The sequence below is a fragment of the Quercus suber genome, unplaced genomic scaffold (genome assembly GCF_002906115.3).
Source record: "Quercus suber isolate HL8 unplaced genomic scaffold, Cork oak 2.0 scaffold_95, whole genome shotgun sequence".
Lineage (NCBI taxonomy): Eukaryota > Viridiplantae > Streptophyta > Magnoliopsida > Fagales > Fagaceae > Quercus > Quercus suber.
Window position 1 is genome coordinate 67144 of NW_027069560.1, and position 20769 is coordinate 87912.

The window sequence follows — 20769 nt, forward strand, 5'->3', positions numbered from 1 at the left end:
ACAATAAAAATGCTATTATTGTAAAATGTAACGCAAACTATGAATTTCAGTATGATTAATAAGTATGAAAAGTTTTCAGGTTATGTCCCCTGGTGATTTGAACTCGGCCAGTAGGGGTTAATTACTGGCTTTCTATGGAAAAATGTAATCTGTTTGGCCATTTAAAGTAGAGGAAATGGGGCTGCCCGTAACTCTAGGCCATTTAAAGTAGAGGAAATGGGGTTGCTTGTAACTCTAATCTGAATAAGGCCTTCTTTCCAATGTGTACGGACGGCGGGGAGGAACAAAACTTGGAGGGGATGTGCCATCAGGCCTCCTAAAGGGGACAATATCATACACATGAGGGCACCCAAATGTGATGAGGCCTTCTCTGTACAGACTTATTAGATATGGACTAACCGATAAGTTATTTATGAACAGCTATGTTATGTTATTAATCATGAGTGAATTATTTTGTTTAAATGCATTGTGAAAAGTTAAAAGCTCTCATGAAAAGAAAAAGTTTTTGATGAAAAGAAAGTTGTTCATTAAAGATAAAAGTTTCTGAAGTTCTATTGTGCTATAAAGATGAAGTTTCTGAAGAAAGTACAAGTTTATGTTAAGAAGTTATCAGAAATCTGTTTTTTCTTTACGAAACGTTAAGTTTTATAATTATGAATGTTATAATATTTTACAAGAAGGAGTTTATGAAGAAAAGTTTTATTATTCTTTAAGATGCTTCTAGTTTAAGACAAAGTTACCGATTATCTGATTTTAAGTTAAAATGATCATTTTGTAATGAATATATATATATATATATATATATGGTAACTTTGTAAGAAATGAAAGAAATTCAATCCGAAAGGCTTTGATAATATTACTTTGATAAGAAAAGGGAGAACACTTATTGTTACAAAGAGCGTATAAGTTATTATTATAAATAGTATAGAATACTATGCATGAAAAGGAGTTCTCCTATCTGAATAATTGTAAAATAAAATGAATTGATTTACATGCATCCTTATTAAATTCTCATATATCTTACCTTTATTGGGCTTCGCAGCTCACCATATTATTTTTCAGTCAACAGGTTTTTAATTTGGAGCAGAGGGAGCCTTAGTCGAGTTTTAAAAAGAGCTGGTTTTAGTTTTAAAAATATAGATCCCAAATTAGCAATTTGATGTTTAGCTTTGTAGTTTTGTGTATTCGAGGATCTAAAGAAAGTTATGTACTTTATAGTATCAAGAGATATATTATGTGAGATTCAAAATTTGAGTAACTGGTGGATTATATTATTCTTTGAGTACAGTGTAGATGCTCTGAATGTAAAGTGAAAGGTTATATTATTTAAGTAAAGAAACAAAGATGATAAGAAAAAGAGAAGCTTTTTAAAAGTTTTGTTAAAAGTTAAGTTGGTTCTTGTTAATATGAGGTTTAAACTTGATATTAGCATGCCGGTCACGGTCACAAATCCAAGTATCGGGTTTGGGTCGTGACACATACAACCACAGAGACACAAATGTTAAAATGATATTGTCAAATAGTCTGATTTTGGGTTTTTGGGACGATAGAGATTGAGATGATGAAGGAAAGTTTTTCAAAATTGTTGTTTGGAGAAGATATGTCCGGTTGTGGAAATGGTGGCATTGTTGTTTGTTTTCTAGTTTAATTAGGTGGCTTGTTATTGTTTGGCATCACATGCATGAACATGTTGTGCTGTCATGAGATGTGTGACACACTTGTAGATTAATTTTATCAACACTGTTTATATGATGGTACTAGTAACTGACTTACTGGACATGAGGACAGTAACACAAATTTTTATGAGAAATGCTTGACTAACATATATTAAGAGTCAATCTAGTTGAAAACTTTTTGTTGAGCTTTTTGCTGAAATAGTCCTCATAAACAGTATCAAAAATAAATTCCATAGTAAAATAAGTTATCAAAAATCATTTTTCCAAATACACACTAGAGAACGAAAGGATAAGGACAGTAACACAAATTTCCAGTTCTTCGCAGAGCCATGTCTCACGCTGAAATTCAGATTCCAAGAGTCAAACTTGGAAACCGGGGTTTAGAGGTAAATGGGTCTGATTCATTTCTTAAAACTTGTTCAGTTTTCATTCTATTACAGTTAGGTTTAACATAAATTACTATATATATATATATTGGGTGATTAGGTTTCAAAGTTGGGATTTTGGTGTGTTGGGCTAATTGGGGCATATAGTGATCCCCTGTCTGATGAAGAAGGAATTTCAGTCATAAAGCATGCTTTCAGTAAGGGAATCACTTTCTTTGACACAGCAAATATTTATGGAGCCAATGCTAATGAAATCATGATTGGAAAGGTATATCAACCGTAATTATTTCAAGTATTTCTATTTACAAGGCTTTTAAGTGAAGTAAGTTATGTGTGGCTCACATTTACATAATTGAGTGCAATGTCAATGTGAGATGTTGGTTATAAGAAAATCAGAAACATTTCAGGCTTTGAGGCAGTTGCCTAGGGATAAAATCCAGCTTGCCACCAAATTTGGTCTTCTTAAAATGGAAGCTGATGGTATGGAAGTTTGTGGTCGCCCAGAATATGTAAGGAGGTGTTGTGAGGCTAGTCTTAAATGACTTGGCGTGGACTACATTGATCTTTATTATCAGCATCGGATTGACAAGTTGGTTCCAATTGAGGACACTGTATGTAGCTAGCTTAACTTATTTACTTTTTCAGTTTGTAGTATACTAGTACTCTTAAAGTAACAGTTTCTGTTTACCTTATCACAATGATTGAACTGATTTTTGTTAGGTTTTGGTTTAATAACAAAATTGAGCTGCAAATTCATGTTACTGTTTCCCCTTCTATTCCAAGAATCCATATTTTAAAGAAGATTTTAGCGTTCTATGTAGATGTTACTATATTTCAGATATTCACTCAATCTTCACCTCTTCAAACACTAATTTTTAGAATCTTTGTTAAATGTTTTAAGAAATTTCTTTTAGATCAAATATTATTTTACTTCCAAAATGGAGCAACAGATGACATCCTGTTTGGGAAATAGATCTTGTGTGGTTTGTTACATCAATTTCACTTAATGATCTTGCTTTTAATTCTTCATATTATTGGTATGGTAGATGGAAGAGCTTAAGAACTTGGTTGAAGAGGGGAAGATAAAGTATATTGGGTTATCTGAAGCTAGCCCGGATACAACTCGGAGGGCTCATGCAGTTCACCCCATTACTGCATTACAGATGGAGTGGTCTCTGTGGACTCGTGATATCGAAGAAGAGATAGTTCCCCTTTGCAGGTCATTCATAAGAGGATTCCATGTTCTATATTTGACAATAATGAAAATCTGTGTTGAGTCTTATTTAAATGGAATCCCAAGGTGTTTTCCTTACTGTAAGGAAACAGATAAAAGGTCCAAACTCTAGGTTAAGTGTTATTAGTACAAAATATGAAGCAATTCAGCCCTTCTAGCCACTTCTACTTCCATAATTAAGGGTAAAAAGTTATCATTACACTTTTTCTTCCAGTAGTCAACCCATTAAGCCCTATCTTCCTTACTACTGGGGTTGGCTTACTAGTTCATTTTTACTATCATTCTCCATCGAGATTTAAGGTTTATTCTGGATGTTTTATCAAAAAAGGTTTATTCTGGATGTCTAATAGAGTTTAGCCCCTTCTTTCTCAAGGATTGAGATGGCTGAATTCTTTTGTATACTTGTGTTACAGCTAGTGGAAGGAATCTTTGTGTAGTCATAAATATTGTTGATGGGATTTCAGATTTTCAAGAACTTTGTTTACTAACCTATCTAATATATTCTTGTCATTAACTCAGGGAACTTGGAATCGGGATAGTGGCTTACAGCCCTCTTGGACGTGGTTTTTTTGGAGGGAGGACAGCTATTGAGAGCGTGCCAGCAGTGGGTTTAATGGTATGAACTTGGATTTGACTAGAATTCTGTTGCAAATTAGACAGTGAGATGTAGACAAAGCATTGTAATAGGAATTAATCTTTTTTGTGAATAACATTATTGATCTTTCTGATTTGTTTGGAATGCATACTGTTATTTAAGTCTACACATCCAAGGTTCACGGGGGAAAATCTAGACAAGAACAAAGCACTATATGAGCAAGTTGTGAAGTTGGCTTCTAAGTATGGCTGCACCTCCGCTCAACTGGCTCTCTCGTGGCTTCTCCACCAAGGTGATAACGTGATCCCAATCCCTGGTAAGTTTATGGTGCACTAATGCAAGAACCAATTATATGTTTTATATGAGGTTCCCGTCAACAACTTCATCTTTGTACTTCCCAAAGAAGTCGGTATATCTTAAATCCAGTAAAAATTTAATAGAAGTCATTTGGACTTTGCAATGGCAATGGTATAAATTTGCATGCCAAAGGCTATATATCTTGAAAAATCTACCCAATTAATGGATTAATGGTTTTGATCCCTGAATTGGCTTTCTACCAAATTTTAATTGACTAATCAATTAAGTCCGATTCAATGGTTAGCCAATTATATATTGCTTGGATAATCACAAAGAATAGAAAATCCCAAACACACACACCCAAACACAAGATGTGTTTACAAAGAGAAACCTGTAGTGGGGAAAAAACTCTTGGGGCCTAGCCTAGCAAAAGAATCCATTAGAAAAGATAGTTGTGATACAATACACTTGCAATTTACAAATCCTCCTAGTCTATTGATGTACTTGTATTTGAGCTCCTCACTCCTACTAGCAACTGGCTGCGTCGGCTCTTTCTCTTCCTAGTATCAATTCTGCAAGTTGAGATGTCAATCACAAATCCAAGCTAAGGCCACTTGAAGGAATTTTTTGGATGATCTTTGTAATTTTCAGTAACAATCACTTTAATCAATACCTCACAATGGGTAATTGGGAGTATTTGGTTTAATCTCCTCTCATATTGTATGACAATTTGGAGAGGGTGAAGGTATAGTGGTTACTATGGTTTTCTCTCTAGGGGAATGGGTAGTTATCCTTCTATCTTATTATCATTAGGGTGTGATTTTGTGGATTTATAAGAGGCTAAAGAGGGTAATTGGATGGGGAACAGCCTAGAACAAAAGCAACAAATTCCTCTTAGGTGCAAACTCGCTTGACCAAGGGCAAGAGACGAGCATACGTATTTGACTTGAACTGATTTCTGAATTTCCAAGTTTGCTCAAAATTCACCTGACATTGGATGCTTCTGATCCTCTTGTCGCCAATGCAAATACAACTCAATGAAACACAATACAAGGAATATTTGCATATTACAATAAAAAAATTTGGCATGGAATTAGCCAACACTAGAAATCTGAACATATCTCAACCCTGATGTTACTTGCAGACATCTGAAATAAGGTCGGATATTCTTCTAAAGGCAATTGGATGTCATCATTTTTGTAGTTGTTATTTATGTGCGTCTCAAGTGTTTGTACACTGTCCATTTCTTGTTACTTTGATCCAAACATCTTGCAGTAGACTTGCTCTATGGCAATTGCTGGTCTACATTAGTGTTTTGCTCAAGAGAGAATCTAATGAAATAGCAGACAATTGATAAGCTAACGGTAATACATGATTAGTTTTCTCTTCTTTCTCCCCCTTGTCACGGTGCATTAAAGGAATTTGTCAATCTCAAAGTAGCTACTAGAGCATGAGTCCTCTCGGAACTAATGATGGGTCACCTTTCATCATAGTAGGAAAGCTGAATTGTGAAAAGCAACTTAAGCATTCAAAGGATATTTTTTCTGCGTTACACTTGAGGTTCCATAAAGTTTTTGTTTTTGAAGTTTGAGGTTTGTTAAATAATCATATTCCTTGGTACAAATATAAACTATTAATTGAACACAAATGCTTAAAGAGTTTACAAAATTGATGCTCTTCATTTCTATTTGTATCTTAACTCATCCTTTGGTACTCTTTTCATAGGGATCAACATTGTAAGCTTTCCTAAAATTTTCATTGTTACATTTCATTATTTAGTTAGTATCATTCTGTATTGTTTTGTGGAAAATAAGTACTAGCATATTCACTGCCCTTTGGCTAGTCGTTACTTTTTCATGCTTCACAAACTTTCTATTCTACATTTCACTTGCCTTTTCTGCAAACATTTAGGGACAACCAAGGTTAAGCATGTAGATGATAATGTTGGCTCCTTGAAAGTGAAGCTCACTGCAGAGGACTTGAAAGAGATTACAGATGTTGTGGCCATCAATGAGATGGCTGGTGCTAGAATCCATGCAGGGATAGAATTGTCCTCTTGGAGGTTCATAAACACACCTTCAAAGAGTGACAATGCATCAGAACAAGACTCATGATTTAATCAGTTAGGCTTCTAAACTATGAATATTAATTCTTGACGTTTGCTTTATTCGGTTAAGCTTGACTGGCTTAATGTTCTTATAATTATAAAATTACTTCGAGGAAGGAGATTAATGGTGTGTTTTGACTTCGAGTAATGATACTTGCAGGAATGCAGTTGAAACTGTATTTGGTAAACTATTTGAAATACTTTATGGTATTTAATCTTTATCTCCAAGCTTTTTTGTTTGCAAATCTTTACCTCCAAACTAGCATAAGATTTTCCCAAGGAAAAATGGTAATCATGAAATTTAAGTTCATTAGGTCTGATAATAAAAAACTATTACCAAAAGTGGACGTCATAAGTTAAAACTTTCTAAAAAAAAAAAAAAAAAAAAAAGACGGGACAAGTAGACATTATTTTATTTTATCAAAATAATATTTTCTATTACTTCCTTAATTAACTTCACTACCACTACCATTGAAGTTTGAAATTGATCGAATAAGAGAGTAGTTCACAAAATTGGGATACAATGAAGGCTCAAAAGTTTAGTTTAGTTAAGTAAAGGTTTTGATTGTTTTATCCAACCGTTTTCACACTTTTTCAAATCATGTGACGCATACATGAAAGCATGAACATTGTATGAAACATTTTCACATTTGAGAGTGTGAAACAAAAATTAGCCATTAAGTAAATACATGCTAATGTTCCTTGTCACTTAATTATGTAGCTCTCTCTTCGGTTTATTTGTCCTTTGGTTTGAAATTCTCGGTCACTTTCATAATTTAATTGATCTTCACCAAATTCCCAAGTCCCAACACTGCACGAAGCTAGTGGACCTAAAACATTCGGGCTTCAACTTATAGGCCCAGCCCAAAACCCTTAAATCTCTCTATTTCTCTCAAAATAGAAAACAAAAAGAATAAGAGCAATGTCCGTACAGATAGCTAGCACCAGGGAAAACATGGACGAGTCCCTTTGAATCAAAAGGTTCCAACTCTGCGAACGAAGGAAGTGGTTCGAACATGGATCAATAGATAAGTAGCTCCTACGATCCTCTGCAGAATGCTATACATGCTTGTTGAGCCTTCTTTTAAATATCTGTTTTGCAATTGCATTGCTAATTTTTGGTTTTCTTAATTTCCATCCTAACATGGATTCTGATTCTATTCAATCTTTCTCACTTATTTATGCAGCTTGTTGTTTGTAGCTGTCTAGTTGCCTCATTTTTATATGGAGAAAATAGTTTTAGATGTGTGGTTAATGGATAAAAATGCATTTGGATTCACTTTTTTCTATTAGCTCGTTAACTTATTTGTTTATGTACAACTTCTTAAATTCAACGTTTTTTAGATATAAATGTACTTTTACCAACTTTTATCAGAATGCTTCCTTGTAGCCAAAATTTCTTCTCGTTTCATTTAGTAGTTTTTAATCTGAAAATAAGTTGCCAGTAGATGTTATTCTTGTACTTAAATTGGCATCCTGAGAATTAACTTGCAAGATATAAATTGTTCATTGCTGCTTTTTCAAGACTGCAATAAAATACTTTAAAAACGAAGGACTGCCAGCAATGAAACTAAAGTTACTAAACTGGTCTTAACTGTATGACCCTTGAAGGTCAGGTGAGCTTTTAACAATGCCCAACACCTTGACTTTATTTGAAAGAAGTGAAGTAGGAAAGAGAAGCTTTGTTTTGGGTTAAAGTTGCATCTTGCATGGGTTCGTAAAGTCTACGGGAGGATTACTTTATGGTATTTGGCAAAGAGGTTTCCTGGGATGCCATTTTCAGAACTGTGGGTCTTGTTTTTGTTTGTTATGTTTTTATAATACGTGGTTGAAATGCTATTAGTAATAGTTACGGAAGGAAATGAATTATGCAATCAAGCAATGCTGTTAATAGTAGGTTCTAGTCACCACCGTAATACTTTTGGTGTGATTGTCACTCCACAAGTATAAGTGATTATAGGGTGTGGGGAGTAAGGGTTAGGGTTCAAGTCTCCAAGAGAAACTTCAAATACATATACACTTATATTAGATTAGAGTAGAAATTCTATCTTGTATATATAAAAAAAAAAATAGTAAGTTCCAATCAACTTAACTGGTAAAGTCTTTCATGGTTGAATAAAAGATCTGAGATTTAATTCCCGCTTATACCAAAAACCGATTAATGTCTTGGTCTAATGATAAAGAGTTATCATTAGAAGTGAATTGAAACTCTCTAAAAAAAAGATTATGCCGTTGAACTCTGCGAATTGCATTTTAAGCTCTTTCTTCTTTTTTAACATGGGTGGTGGGCTCTTAAAGAACATGACAAATTTATGGGTGTGTGCAGTCTCTTGTTCCCATACATACCGAATAGTAATTGGGTGGAATTTTTGTGGTGGTTCCAAGGTGTATGCAGATCTCATGGATCATACAAGACTTGAGATTATTAGACCAACCTTTTAGAGTTGCATTCTAAGTATATTATTTGTTGTACACAAACTATTGCATGGATATGTTGCCAATGCATGTATGACCTCATTTTATTAAATTAAATTTTCTTTTCTTTATTTAAATTTTTTATATATAATTCAAAAATTAGGAATTTGAATTTATAATGTTTTTATTGCATATTATTTTATTGTTGTTGTAATTAATAAGAATTGAAGATAAATTACCATGCAATAGTTATTTGTCTTCAATTCTTATTAATTACAACAACAATAAAACGTTAAACCTGAATTTTGGAGTCAAATAGTCAACAAATGTTATTACTTCCTTAATGGACATGTTAGTTTTTACTACTTCTACTAATATTATTATTGGTCTTCTCTTGCCCTTTTTTCATTCACTCATTTTTTTTTATTATAAATTTTTTAGAATCATGTCAAAAAATTTATTAATCTTGTGCAAAATCAACACTAACTTTTATTTTTTTGGGAAGCCTTCAAAGTCTCCCTCCATTTTGCTGCAAGGGCCTCTACCATCTCCATAGAATGTAGTAATGAAATTCTTTGAGACAAAGATGCCATCACATGTGACTTCCAGTTGTGAGAGCATCTCCAATGGTGTAGCTAAATGCATAAAAATCTCTATAATAGAGAATGGCACCATAAAATAGTCTCCAATAGATTCTCTATACTCGGATTCTTTTTTTAGCTCATGAACAATAGCTCATCAAGTCTGATGGGTTACTGTTCATTTTTCAAATCTTTTTATTTTTTATTATAATAATCAGATATTGAATAAAAAAAATGTTGGAAGATATGTAGTTGTTAAAAAAAGAATAAATAATGAATGAATGAAAAAATAATATTTAAATGAGATAGAGAATGTGATAGAGAATCTGTTGGAAAGTGTATTTGAAAAAGTGTGATAGATATGTATTTGACCAATTAAATGTCTCTCAACTTTTGAATAAACCTCACTCTTTCAATTCTTTTTTTTTTTTCGAATGTATAACGTGATCTCTAAAAAAAAATTAACCTAGGGATGATTGAAAATTAGAAAGAGTAATCCTAAGATGGGTCTTACGTTATTACATTATCTGAAGAAAATATTATTTAAATCTACAATTGTCCTGCCTCTAAACGTAAAAGGAAATCAGGCTAATTAGATTGCGTAAGGATTAGTTGTAAATACAACGTTCCAAAAAAAAAAAAGTTAGTAAGATAAAAACAATTTTTAGAGGTTGAGGATAGAGTTGTAAATTCCAACAGCAAGGCGGTGGGTTCTTCTTTTGAAAATCGGTTAGGAAATCCCGCTTCTATAAATATTAAATACCGCTCTGTTATTCAAAGCACAGAGCTCAAATAAAAAAAACGCAAAAATCGTCTTAGTATTACAGTATTAGTATTTCCCTTCTTCAATGAATTCGCTAGTGTTTTCAGAGGATGAAAGCGCAGACTCCATCTGGTCTCCTCCGAGTGATGATTGTTACTGGTTCAACTCAATTCAGACCAACTTAACTCGGACTGACTCGGAGTTGCGATTCGAGGAGTTGATGGAGGAGTTCTCGGCCTCAACTTCGGCTGCAGAGCAAGTCTATAATCCGCCAGTGATAGACACAGGCTCTGATTCCCCTCCCAAATTGGACCTGACCCCTGAAGAATGGGAGGAAGCGGTGAAGTTTGCTGATGGGTGCTTGGTTTCGGACCCAGATGAGGACATAATCAATGACGAGTCCAACTCCGATGTCAATAGCATGTTGTCCAAAGAGCTCGTTCTTCGGCCGTTGGATCTTCCTCCTCTTCCTCCTCTTGATTCCGATTGTCTGCGAGGATATCTTATAAACCAGCTCGAACGCGCTTGCGCCTCTGTTGCTCAAAGGTGGCAGAGATCAGAGCCTTCAACTACTAATGGTAAACGTTTTTTTTTATTCAATGAGTTTGGTTATTTATGGTTAACACAATCAATGCTATTATATCAGTCTCTGTTTGAGACTAGTTGTATTGCTCTGCTCTGCACCTCTGTGTTTTTGTGTTGTTTGTGTTGCGTAAATAAATCAAAAGGGGGTTCTTTTCAATAAATAAATCATTCTAATTTATTAAAAAACAGAAGCCTTCTTACTTTCAGTTTAACTATAATATTTGTTTATGGCACAAATTTTCTTGTTTTGTGTTTATATATATAAATATAAATATTAGTATTAGTTTAATTAGTTGGATTCAGTGAGCACCATCTTGATTTTGCTTTATAAAGGACTACATTCATTTCAAATTATTTATTTATTTATTTAAAATAAATAACTCACTGTCTGCGTGTGCCTGCGCTAGTGTCTAACATACAATGTCACATTTGATTTTTAATTATTGTAGGTAGTGGTCGTGATTTGCCTATGGCACAAAGTGAGGTTTATGGTGCACCATACGAAATTTCAGCATTACCTCCTTTGCAGAGAAGATCAGGAGCTCAAGTCAAACAAGCAGCTTGTGGATCTTCCAGAGATGAGGCAAGACATATTAGGAGGTAACTATATCTTCAATGCTTTAACCTGATTTGGTCTGTGTGTTTCTTAATATTTCTACACAACTCACTTGTTTCTTGTTTTTGTGAATCGTGGTCGGCTTAGGATGATGGCAAATCGGGAATCAGCTAGATGCTCTATAATAAGAGAAGAAGAAGAGATGATACAAATTGAGAGAGAGGTAAAGCTTTATGTTTGTTGTTAATGACTAAGCTCTCTCACCATCTATATCCTTAAATATCTGTGATTTTTTTTTAATGGTTTTTAAAGTTTATATGGTTTTATATAGGTTGGTGTTCTTAAGGCTGCATACTCTAAATTATTAGAGAATCTCTCGGCAATGGAAAAAAAGTGTGGCACATCTTATTATGAGCTTAAAGTTTTAAGAGATGAGTATGAGATAACGAAAACACAGGTATGCTACCATTGTCGTCAAACTATGCAATTCTTTGGCCACTTGCTTTATTATTGTTTTATAATTTATTTGAAAATAAATGTCATGGAGGTTATTGTGTGGCCATAAAGTTTGTGAAAATTGGATTTGGTGTTAAAACGATGTGGATGAATATAACAAAATAGATTTGCCATGAAGTGCTTTCACTTTCTTTTTTTTCGATGAAGTTTTTGCATTCACAAGGAATATGTGGCTAATATATTATATGGATTTTCCTAGATCTCTATGCATGAGCTACAGATTATGCGGTTGACGGGGCTACACCCACTCAACAACCCAGAGTTTCTAGCTCTTGTCAATAGCCCGACGCATGCATCTAAAAATGCTGCTCGGCCAATTCCATCAAGGCACCAGTTCTTTCACCAGCCAGTACCTACAGTTGCCAATGGTACTCCACAATTGCATACAACAACCCCCAATTCCTATTTTTGGAAACCAACAAAATGATATTGGGGTAAGCAAAGCAGCTAAAATGTGTTTGATGTAGAACACAGCTAGCATGCAGCAAGGGCAAAAGTAGATTTTCCTAAATAGGAACAATTAACTTTCTCGTCAATAATAGGCAGCATTGAGCAGAATAATATTAGTTTAGATTTATTTTTGGATATCGATTTCTGTTGCATCTTTGTAATTATTGTTATAATTTAATTAATTCGGACAGAAATACTTATAAATTAGGCTTTGAGTTTTAATTTCTAGTTTAAATGACTTGAATAAAGTGGTAAATTTTTCTTTTCTTTTTATGAATTCATGGATGGTTGAGATTTATTAAGTTATTAATTCGAAATGATTGCATGGAACTCTTGTGTTGCAGACCCACGTGATATATGGAAATAAATAATTATTTTGTAATTATAATATAATGTATAATTTGTTCTATAAAATTTGTTGAAGATAATTTCTCCCTAAAAATTAAACAAATGCTATTCATCTAATTGGGCCTACTTCGGTCCTATTTGGTTCAATTAGGTTTACTTCAGTCTACTTTGGTCTCATTCGGTCCAGTTTCGTCCACTTAGTAAATATTGGTCCCCTTTTGTCCGTTTTGGACTAATTGGGCCTTAAATTAATTCTTTTTGTAGATTGCTTTTTCAAGTTTAACTCAAAAATTCATTTTTTTTCTTTAATTTTTGGGTTGAAAAGTAAGAAATTTTATTATATTTTGCCTAACTTTTTTAGTTTTGAGTTAAAAAATACAAACAAAATAGATGTGGGGTACATAAATTTGATAAAGTAGTGTTGCCACGTGTCATACTTAAGGCCAAGGAGGCCATGCCATTCCAAGGAGATCACCCCTCGGACAGTAAGGCCACGTTAGTGGCATGTTGCTAGGGGAGGTCCTATTGTTGAGAAATAGCTTTAGAGAGGGGGTTAGCCCTGACATGATTGAAGGGATGGTGGTTGCCCCCACATTTAATGCGTCCCACCAAATCTCCTGGCTGCATTTATGTGGAGAAGACGCCTGAACAGTGTTGTCTTAACTGCCACAACTCATAAGGGGTTTGGGAAGGTATCTGATGGGACAAACACTCAAGTGATGGCCTGGATGATTAACAAATGGAGGGCTAAGATCGCTTGAAGGGGGATATATATAATGTGAGAGACCCTCCAGGGATGAAGACAGAAAAATTAGTAGAGAAACACTATAGCAACAAGAACTGGAATTGTATTCAAGTTTAAGAGAGATATACATAAGGACCACTCTCCTCGGATTTAGCTGAGGAAGATTTTCTTAGCACATAGCTTGTTTTCCTTCACTTTCTCACTATCTTTGATTCACTGTGCATGTTGTTTAACCCATTGAAGCCTAACTTTTAAGCCCACTCTCTACAAATTCATTGTATTTGGCTATTTGGTCTTTAATCCATTCATCTTTTGGGCTTAGGAACCAAAGCCTACCCTAACAATAGACATTAGAAATTAGAAATATGAGCCCTAAAAATGCAATAAAAATGATAAATATTCAAAAGTCCTGTTTGGTCCTAGTCGGTCCATTTTGTCATCTTCAGTCCACTTTGGTTCTATTTGGTCCACTTTGATCCTATTAGGTCCACTCTGTTCACATTGGTCCTATTTGGTCCACATGGTCCTATTCGGTCCATTCTATCCACTTTGGTTATATTCGGTCTACATTGGTTTACTTCGGTCCTATTCAGTTGATATTGGTCCTATTCGGTCTAATATGCTCTTATTTGGTCCAATTGATCCTATTCGGACCTATTTCTTCCTATTCGGTCCATATGTCCACATGGTCCTATTCAGTCTACTTTGGTCCTATTCGGTCCACCTTGTTCTCGTTTGGTTCTATTCTATCCATTCGTTTCACTTCACTCCATGTAGTTCATTTGTGTCTACTTTGGTCCATTTTTATGCACTTATAGGGAAAAGACATGTTTAGGTTGAGAGTACCTATTCAAAATTCATATATGTATATATATATATATATATACACACTTAAATGTGGCTTAACAAAAGTGTAGTAAATAGAAACAATAAATATTATTCTTAAAATATATATACTAAAATTTTAAGTATAATATTTATTGTTGCTACTTGCTACACTTTTGTTGAACCACACTATGACACTAACACAGCATTTTAGTTCATTGCTGTCTAGCTAAATTTAAGTGAAAGTCTTTCTAAACCTTAAGGTTATGAGGTATGAATATACAAATCTAATCTCTAGGGAAGTTACTCATTTATTGTAAAATCCTTAATTTTAAATTAATTGCATGACTTGATTATACTTTCAAGCAAAATAAATAAATAAATATATATATATATATGGATAATTTTTATTTAAATAAATTATTCAAATTCTTCGTTCTCTTAAAAGAGATTATCATTGTAGGGTTAGGATTTGTGGCCCAAGCCCAAAACAATAAACTTGTAGAGTATGGGTGAAAGAGCTAGGTTAGATATGGGATTAACAACAACAAATCACCACTTTCAAGCACAAGCTAACATGGAACTATACGTAAAGAGTGAATATCCGAAGAGCTATATTATTGATTATCTGATGAACAAAGATCTTAGGGTTACAGTCCAGTTCTCTCCTCATCTATTTTCTTTTCTTCCTCCCCCCCTTTTTTGTTAGGAGCCTCCTTCCTTTATATAACCCCCCTTCTCTTCATCTCCATCGTCCACTTGTTTCTCATCCATGAGTTTACTTGAGTACGTGTTACGTCAAACATCTTCTTTTAGCTCTATGTGAGTGGCGGTAGGTTAAGATGCACTGTTCAGGGGTCTTCTCCACATAAATGCGGCCAGAAAAGTTGCTGCAGAGTATTAAATACGGTGGTAGCAGCTTTCTCTTTAGATATTTCTCTGTCCTTATCGTTTCCCAGCATACTCAGAGCTTATCTTGATCAGGTGGAGTCCTCGGAAGGTCATTTTGGCCTTTTACACACTCAATTGATTTATAATATTTGCGTCAGAGGATTACAACCTCTTCGGACAGGAGATATCCTCTTCGAATTGTAATAATTCTTCCTTCTGAGGGTCCCACTTCTAGATGGGCCCTGCCCTTACCATCTCCTTCTTCTCGGTTGCAAAATAGCTCTCATATGAGCTCTCGGCCCATTATGTTGGACTAGGCCCTTTTCCCCCCACAATCATAATAATCAAACTTATAACAAACTTATACTGAATATGTTTAATTTATTATCTAAATTTTATTTGTTCTCCCTAAAAATAATATCAAAAGGTAATTTTCATCCATCTATTTTTACAAATATATAATTTTATCATTTTTGTGGTGCTCGAGCCCAAGACACTTGATAAGTTTTGGGTCAGATTCCTAATTTATTTGTTTTTGATGGGTATGGGATTTCCTACAATGAGAAAACCTCCTAAACCCAGCAGTTCAAGAGAAGGTTCTCAAGTATCACTCTAAATTCTTTTCCCTTGTCTTTATGTTTCCTGAGAAGGTTTAAGCTATTTTGAGCTGAAGATACTCTTTTAAGTTGTTCCTCAATTTTCTCTCATGTGTCCCTCGCCAAAAATGCCAACCCAACAGCCCAAGAGAAGGTTCTCAAGTGTCTTGGGCTCAGGCACCATAATTTTTAATTTTTTTTTTTATTAATATTATTCTTTTATGAAATGATCCATATTTTTTTGACTATTGTTATTATGCATTATATGTTTCTAATTTCTTTAGGCACAATTGAAAATTTTAAGTTTTAAAGTTATTATTTAAATTCTTATTCTCTTAAGAAGATTATTATGGTAACCAAAACTTATCATATAATTACCATTGATATTACTCAAATAATTAATAGTATTCTCAACCCAAACTTGTATTTTGTCATTCTTATGTAGGTACACCAACTTGGACCCAAGTAATCTGAAATGGACCAAAGTGGATTGAATGGATCAGACAAAACTGAATAGACCTAAGTGGACCATATGGACCAAATTGGATTGAACTAATTGAAGTAGACTAAGTGGACCAAATGGGCCAAATTGGACCGAAGTAGACCAAATGAACCAAATTTGATAGAATGGACCGAACATGATTGAACTGACCAAAGTAGACCGAGTGAACTGAAATGGGGACCAAACAGACCAAAGTAGGCCAAATGGACCCAACTGAATTTAAGTAGACCGAATTGGACCAAAATTGACCAAAGTGGATTGAAGTAGGCTGAACCAAATCGAATTGATGAAGTGAATCTGAAATGGACCAAAGTGGACTGAATGGATCAAACAAAACTGAATAGACCTAAGTGGACCATATGGACCAAATTGGATTGAATTGATTGAAGTAGATTAAATGGACCAAATGGGCCAAATTGGACCGAAGTAGACCAAATGAACCAAATTTGATAGAATGGACTGAACATGATTGAATTGACCAAAGTAGACCGAGTAAACTGAAACGGGGACCAAACAGACCAAAGTAGGCCAAATGGACCCAATTGAATTTAAGTAGACCGAATTGGACCAAAATTGACCAAAGTGGATTGAAGTAGGCCGAACCAAATCGAATTGAAGTGAACTGAAATAGATTGAAATGGACTGAATGCTGATATGTTATTAGCATAGCCATGATTGTGTTTTGAAGAAACCCAAATTCTTACTTCCAAAATAATCAAGTATTAACTCAAAAAAAAAAAAAAAAAAAGATCAAACCAAACCAAAACTATAAGATAGAGATATATACTACTTGTAATGGGGAATTAAAAAATACAACACCAAAATGTATGAACATAAAATAGAGTTTTAAAAATCACAATGATCCATCAATACAAAGTAGAGTTGCAAGAAAGAATAAAAAGTGAAGAGAGAGAGAGAGAGAGTGAGAGAGAGAGAGGGAGAGAGAAAATCTTTTAAACGAGAGTGTAGTAACAATAAATGTTACGCTTTAAATTTTAGATGTATATATATACACACACACATAAAGCTTATGTAACGAGTTAGAATTCACTCATATCATCAACCTAAAGGCTTTGTTAAATGACCATTTCTCATGCTAATTGTAAATAATTAATCTCAAATTCTAAGACTACTTGTTAAAAAAAGAAATTTTAACATGCTTTATATCATGCTAGGCAAAGGTATTTCCTACGTTCCAAGCATCTTAATAGATGACAAAGTTATACTTTGAAGATACTAAGATAATGAACTCATTGAAATGGTCTATCTGCACACCAAGCACAACCACAATTAGATTTCAGACGCGTTTGCTTCCTAAATATAGACACCATTCAGGGGCATGTTAATGATTCCAATCCACCAATTGTTATGATAGTTATTGTTTGTGGTTTATTAATGACTTAAAACTCCTTTTTTCTCTTCAGTTGGGACTTGAAACTCACTCAAAATTTCAAAGGTTATCGTAAGAGGTATATATTGGATGCCGAGAAGAGATTAAGTAGACAAACATCTATAATTTCTCAAAGAAGAGTTTATACTCAATCGCTCACAAATGCATGGGCACCAATGACGTTAACTGAGCTTACCTAACATTCAAAATAACCAACAATTAACTCATCAATGTATATGAGGTTTTGAAATAATTTTATTTCCCTTTTTTTTCTGAAAGAATTTTCACCACTTCTAAAAAAACAATTGCATGCTAGAGCTAAGGCAACTTTTCATATATAGTCAGGTATAGAGTCCTTTCATGAAAGATCAGGATACATGCCTATTCTGAAAAATAATTTATAACACTTACAACAACCATTATTGTTATTGACTTGTTGCTATTATTGTAAAAATATTTACTGCACCACATTAAAGAATGCCATATCAACAAAGTATCAATCTTTATTTGCAACAAAGCATAACGCTACTATAGCAGGAAAAGTTTTTTCAATCTAGTTCTGCAATTGAATTTTCACTAATAACAAAGGTGGTATGTCGCAAGTCAAATTACTATTCTTTATGAACATCTCACAAAGACTTGACAGTGGATGTTTTGCCTAAAATAAAACGGATGAGAAAGAGTACAGTAAAATAATAGAGCATTCTTTGTATCTTGATCTGATGATGGCAACAAATGGCATGGCATTGTATAATGATCCTACCTCCATCATAGATATATATATATATATATAATTGCACTGTAATTGGTCCCTCTTGCCAATGAACATGTAGCTGTAGCTTGAACAAAAAGACACATCATTAAGAGAAGTGCACACATTAATTTTAACAAACATAAAAGACAACTATAATACTTGGATAATTGGAGCATCCACCAAAGCATTAGAGTGTCGTGTACCCAGCTCAATAATGTCTGATCCATGCGAGTCAAGAACCTTCAATGCTTCTGTTGTGGTTGAAAGGTTAGAATCACCAGCCATGGTGTATGGGTTTACACGAGCATGCTCGTTATAGAGACAATACTTGATAGAGAATCTTGCACGTTTAACAATTGCTAACACCTGATCCCAAATGATATCTAATTGAAATTATTAGTTCATTATTTAGTGAACAATTCAGGAAGATGCCAAAATCTACGACATAGGACCTTAGCAATTACAAGAGATAATTTAGAAAGCTATGCTTCAGAAGATGGCACGGAACTTGAATAATGTTTCGTAAAGTTGGCAAAGCATTGGCCAAGTAACGAGTTCACATCAATACCCAAAATGAAATACATTTGGAAGCCTGCAACCTCATTTGCTCTCTTTTTATTTTATTGGTTATTTAATCTGTGCTCTTGAAAGTATGAACTCACTCTCCCATTGCATTTTATGACAAGAGGAGGTACCATTTGAGTTAGAGGTCATTGGCCAACAGCAAGATCACAACTTGAGACTTAAAACAATAAATTACCACCAAAAACTGCCAAGAGAACCGTACAAGATCCCAGTTCATGGAAAATGGATAACTGACCCAGATGTATGCATTCCAGCTGTGTTCTATGCCTAGTCATGGACAATCACAAACTTATAGCATAATTTTCAATTGAAGGCTTTACAATGATACACACATATTCATAGGAGAAGCATGGAAAATTTGCTAAAGAGATTAAGTCGGTAACATTGCCCTATAAATTTGAATTTTTAGCTCCCCAAAACACTATGTAATTCAACCAGCTCTTTTATGATACATCTTTTCTTACCATATTCAAACACACCATAAACTAAAATCCACAAGAGTTGTTGACCAATTGAACAAATTAAATTTAGAACCCTTCACAACACAACCAAATCCCCAAGACTTATCTCACTCAACAGTGGAGCAATTACATAAAATAGTAAACCAAATTTAAAATTATTAACTCATGCTCCATCACCATATCAGACAAGATCATAATGGCATATAATAAGAAAACAAGAAAGCCATATTGATAAGATGCACAACAACAAATATACTAGTAGTCAAACATCAAAGTACCCGCAATAGAAAGTGAAAGGTGTGGATTTGAAATCAAAATGAAGGATACTTGCTTACTTTGCCTTGCTTTTCAATCTTGTAAAAGTTTCAAAAAGCTCAATGGTAGGGACAATGCTGGTATAGCTATTGGAGTGGATATTTTAACCGGGGTAGCAAATCTCAGAGAAGAAAAGCAGAGAAATTAATTGGTTTTAGGTTGTTCTCCTTCAGTTAAAAGAAGCTGGTTGTTGGTGACATAAAATAAATTGCCATAGAAGACCAAAGGTGGTTGTGTCTTGTTGAATATGAATGAAATATACTTATGTTAGTGTGTGAGTTTAAGCACAAAAAGACAAAGATTTTTAAATTTCCTTAGACTTTACATGATGAATCTCACTCAATCTCCATGATAAGGAAATTTTAGTGGAGACAGATTCAGAAGGAAAATTCAATTCATTAGGTTAGAGAGGACAAAGTGTGCAAAGAAAATGCAAAGGTGGAATGGAATTCAAAGATTTGAAAGCTTTCAACCTATCACTCCTAGCCTGCTAGCCAAACGAGGGAGACATCTTAAAAATAAGGGATAATTACAATTTGCCCACCTGTGGTTTGACCCGATTTCTATGTGCCTACCCGTGGTTCAAATTTTGACACTTTGCCCACCTGTGCTTCTGACCGTTAGCCCTCCGTAACCCACCTCTCCACTCTCCGTTACTCTAACACGTTTTCTTTCAAAATCAAAACACAAAACAGATCAAAAAGTTAGGGGTTTGGATTGCTTAAGAACATTTTTATGAAGCTGAATTCAAGTCCCGAATTGTCCAACAAGGCTGTAATCTCCGCCTCACCCTCTAGTTTTAATTACCACCATTATTATACCACCGTAACAAACATATAACGAAAATAATCATTTAGATTCTTATGCTTTAAGCTCTGTTTTGATTGATCAAGGCAAACGAAAACTTCAACAACAAAAACTTCAGACCCACGAAGCAAAAGTTTGTCTGCCACGCTCTCTACCGTCACCCACGACTCCACCACCCTCGTCTGACCCATCTCCACCGTCAGATCTGACCCCCCACCACCACCACCATCACCCCCCTCCACGTTATCAACCTCAACCCCAACTTTCTCAGCCGTAGGATCAACCGGATCTTTCATTTCAGCTTTCTCAGGCAACAATTGCAGCGTCTTCAAAACCCCATCTTTGCTTTCTTCCTCAGAAACCATTTTCTTATACCCATTCATACTGTT

At 34.4% G+C, this 20769-nt stretch overlaps 2 protein-coding genes across 2 annotated transcripts; both read left to right on the top strand.

Moving 5' to 3' along the window:
* The first annotated feature begins 1854 nt into the window (after positions 1-1854).
* On the top strand, positions 1855-6523 carry LOC112034221 (probable aldo-keto reductase 1). Its single transcript, XM_065774617.1, is given in 7 exon segments — positions 1855-2062; positions 2163-2330; positions 2470-2673; positions 3109-3281; positions 3816-3912; positions 4054-4207; positions 6100-6523. Coding segments are annotated over 7 exon segments (1056 nt in total). The 5' UTR covers positions 1855-2005; the 3' UTR covers positions 6303-6523.
* A 3616-nt stretch (positions 6524-10139) lies between these two features.
* On the top strand, positions 10140-12362 carry LOC112034245 (light-inducible protein CPRF2). The gene is made up of 5 exons (XM_065774594.1): positions 10140-10632; positions 11089-11239; positions 11343-11418; positions 11527-11652; positions 11911-12362. The coding sequence occupies exons 1-5, from the start codon at positions 10140-10142 to the stop codon at positions 12136-12138; spliced, it is 1074 nt and encodes a 357-aa protein (XP_065630666.1). The 3' UTR covers positions 12139-12362.
* The last annotated feature ends 8407 nt before the right edge of the window (positions 12363-20769 follow it).

Bases quoted from the DNA above. Each gene is read 5' to 3' on its own strand.
- LOC112034245 (XM_065774594.1), top strand. From the start codon at position 10,140: ATGAATTCGCTAGTGTTTTCAGAGGATGAAAGCGCAGACTCCATCTGG. The intron at 11,240-11,342 runs GTAACTATATCT...TGGTCGGCTTAG, and splicing joins GAGGCAAGACATATTAGGAG to GATGATGGCAAATCGGGAAT. The intron at 11,653-11,910 runs GTATGCTACCAT...GGATTTTCCTAG, and splicing joins ATGAGATAACGAAAACACAG to ATCTCTATGCATGAGCTACA.